This window comes from Babylonia areolata, chromosome 12 (assembly GCF_041734735.1).
Source record: "Babylonia areolata isolate BAREFJ2019XMU chromosome 12, ASM4173473v1, whole genome shotgun sequence".
Lineage (NCBI taxonomy): Eukaryota > Metazoa > Mollusca > Gastropoda > Neogastropoda > Buccinidae > Babylonia > Babylonia areolata.
This window is the reverse complement of record NC_134887.1, coordinates 27,334,229-27,337,791: the sequence shown is the minus strand read 5'-3', so window position 1 is coordinate 27,337,791 and position 3,563 is coordinate 27,334,229. Positions and strand designations below refer to the sequence as shown.

The 3,563-nt window shown below is 38.8% G+C and overlaps 1 protein-coding gene across 1 annotated transcript in view; it reads left to right on the top strand.

Moving 5' to 3' along the window:
• Positions 1 to 2,481, top strand: part of LOC143288122 (transmembrane protein 120A-A-like) — a 21,892-nt gene extending 19,411 nt beyond the window's left edge. Inside the window, exons 11-12 of the mRNA XM_076596411.1 lie at positions 416 to 484; positions 1,762 to 2,481. Of these exons, the coding sequence (XP_076452526.1) occupies positions 416 to 484; positions 1,762 to 1,917 (225 nt within the window). The 3' untranslated portion in view covers positions 1,918 to 2,481. The remainder of the gene's footprint in view (positions 1 to 415; positions 485 to 1,761) is intronic.
• The last annotated feature ends 1,082 nt before the right edge of the window (positions 2,482 to 3,563 follow it).

Below are 3,563 nucleotides of genomic sequence, written 5' to 3'. Positions count from 1 at the left end.
TACGAGTGAATGTGGGAGTTGCATCCCACTAACGAAGAAGAAGAAGATATTCAGGTTACTTTTTTTTTTTTTTTAATCCTCTTGTGAATTGTGAAAAGTTGATGGAGCTGTCAACGTCAGAGATAAGTCCAGGGTTTATGTGCATGAGTATGACTGTATGTATACATAATTTGTGTGTACATGTGTGTTTTTTTGTGGTTGGTTGGTTGTTTTTTCTGGTTCTCCAAAATTGACCGTGTTTTCAGCTGAGATATGGCCATGTGAGGTCTGCCAGGCCATAAGCAATAATGATGAATAAATAAATAATAGTAAGCTGCTTTTGTTTGTGTGTATTGAAGAGAGAAAAAAAGATGAAAAAAAGAAAAGTATATTGTCCAGTGCCTGCTTGCAGTCGTTGAGCTGTGTTGTGTTGCAGTTCTTCCAGCTGTACAATTCCTACACTCTGCTGGTGCTGGCTATCAACTCAAACTTCAAGGAATGGCAAGTAAGTGCGCTGGTTGCCGATTAACTGTCACTGAACAGTTTGTGTTTTAGCAAAATGTCCATCATCACACAACCACCCAGGTCATCTTGGTTATCAAGCAATCATTTGTTAGTCACCCAAGTTATCCTGAATATCAAGCAAACAATTTTTTTTGTTTTACATTCACCCAAGTAATCTTTATTATCTAGCAAAATTTTGTTATAGTCACCCAAATAAGTTTGATTATCAAGCAAAACTTTGTTATACTCACCCACATAATCTTGATTATCAAGTAAACATTTCGTTACAGTCACCCAAGTAATCTTGATCGTCACTGAAATAATCCTGATTATCAGTTTCTTCCTGTCAGTGGTGGAACAGAAGAATATTGTTAATAGTAATAGATAGTGATAAATCACAGCTATTTATGGCGCCTTATCTCAGCAAAGAGACACATTGACACCTGACAGAGCTGGAGGAATCTGGTGAACAGTTCTTCAGTGCAGCACCCCAGTGACTCTCCACAGAGTCAATGGCGAAGAAGAGGAGGAAGAAGAAGAATCTCAGCTCGGGTCTAGGTGCTTAAAAATGCAAAGAAACATTTGGCATCAAGCACAGAAGCATTTAGCTGTGTCATCCATTATCATCTTATGCATCTCACTGACTCGGCGGAAGAAGAAAAAGAAACATACACACAACCCGCGCTTGCTGTCATGCCATAAACACATACAACACACTTCATTCTTCGACTGAAACATGCATGTTATAAATACTACATTTCAGATGCACGTCCCATGAATTCTTATCATTTTCACATGAATGTCCTTGGTTCTTGAAATCTCTTTATCCAATCATCAGTCACTGCTTTACTGTTAGATCTTTCAAATCTAATCTTAAAACTTGTCATCGAACAGTCTTTCTCCCCCTGGCTGTCTTTGTACTTTGCATGCATGTGTTAGGGTTTGTGTGTGTGTGTGTGTGTGTGTAATTTTCTCTTCCAGGTTTTTTTATCATTGTTTTATTTATTGTTTTTTTGTCATGTTGTGTGAGATCAATATTAGTCTGGCTGTCTTTGTACTTTGCATGCATGTGTGTGTGTGTGTGTGTGTGTGTGAAATTTTCTCTTGCAGTTTTTTTTTATCATTGTTTTATTTATTGTTTTTTTGTCATGTTGTGCGAGATCAACATTAGTGATGTTTTCAGTCCTGATGTTACCTTGTGTTGGCTAGACTATAGGTAACAGTGATAAATAGATTGAAATAAAATGAAATAACATAAAATACCTGTGTGTTTGTCAGGTGCTGGCCCTGGGTCTGATCCACCTGCTGCTCTTCATGGGCAACATCCTGACCTCCCTGAAGGTGATCCGACAGAAGCTGAAGACGGACGGCAGCCTCAACTTCCTGCAAAAGAAGTACCAGTTTCGGAACAACTCCCACCCAAAGTCTCTGTGAGATGGGCGCCCCGCACCCTTCCCCCACCCCCCAGCACTGTGTCTGGGTCACTTTTGTGTCAAGAACGGTCAGTTTCAGCTTCATCAGAGAGGCGTCACCGCGCTCGGACAAACCCATGTACGCTAAACCACATCTGCTGGGCAGAGATACCTGACCAGAATTATAACCCAACGTGCTAGTCCGGCCTTGAGTGCATGTTTTTATGTCTGTGTACCTACCAGGGTGGTCAGAGGTTGGAAAGCATCCCAGGTGATGGATTGTGTGTCAGGTTTTTGGTGTGTGATTGTAATAATAATAATAATAATGGTATTTATATAGCGCTGAATCTTGTGCAGAGACAAATCAAAGCGCTTTCGCACCAGTCATTCACACGCATGCATAACTCTAAAACTGGAGAAACTGAAGACAAGGAAGAGGCAGGGAAGGGAGGCTATTTTGGGAAGAGGTGGGTTTTAAGGCCAGACTTGAAAGAGCTGAGTGTGGAGACTTGTGGGTGATCTGGGTATTTTCAAGGCCTGATCAGGGTGTTGGGTTTATGCGAAGGTCAGGCATCTCTTTTTCTTCTTTTTTTTTTTTTTTTTTTTTTTTCCAGCGCATATGTGGTGTGGATCAGAAAGCATGCTTTTTTTTTTTTTTTTTTTTTTTTTTGCAGAAGGAAATTGGGAGAAAGTTTCAAGAATTTGTACCGACTTGACAAGTGAAGTTTTGTGCTTGTGTTTGTAGTTGAGAGTGGAAGTTTGAGACGTGTGTGAGTGCATGCATGTATGTATGTGCAAATGTCTGTGTGTGGGTGGAGGTGGGATTATGTGTGTGATGTCAGTGTGCTGAAGTCACACTTGTTCACAAGAACATGTGTTTGTTTTTGTTTTGTTTTTCTTGGGTTTTTTTTGCACAAATGACTTGATTTTAGATGCAGGGCTTACATCAGCAGTGTTGAGATTCACAGTGATGAGAGTAACTGCCAGCTTGGTCTGCTGCCATGGTTGTTGACAGGCCAAACAAAATAGTTGTCTGCAGGTGCTATGACGATGAATGGTATGGATTTTGGTTTGACTTTGAGACTCTGTGTCTGTGTGTGTGTGTGTGTGTGTGTGTGTGTGTAAAGGGGGTTGGGGGTGGGGTGTAAGAGTTTGTGTGTGTGTTAAAGAGGTATGGATGTGTGATTGTGGATGTATGTGTAAGTGTGTGTGAATATGTGTGAATGTGTGTGTGTGTGTATGTGGTTGTGGATGCAATGTTTTCTTTTATGGTGAGAATAAGGGAGATGTATGAACATTTTTGTCACAAATTTTTGTTTAAAAATTACTTCTGTATTTAAAAAAAAATTTATTTTATCTTTTTAAAAATTTTTCTATAAAAACACTTTTTGATTTCTTTTCTTTCCTGGTCTTTCTGTGTTTGTTTTTACTGTCTTTCCATTCTTCTGTTTTTCTTTTTCTCTTTTTATTTTATTCATTTATTTATTTATTTCATACTTTTTCAATTTCCTTTTGAATTTATCTTCTTTGTTTCAGTCTTTCTTTTCTGTTTGCATTCCGTTTTTAAAATCTTCTCTTTTTTTTTCCTGCTGAAATGAGACCATTTTGCACAAAATATTATGGTGACGAATGTATTTTTGTATGATTAAGATGGTGGACTGCGGTAAG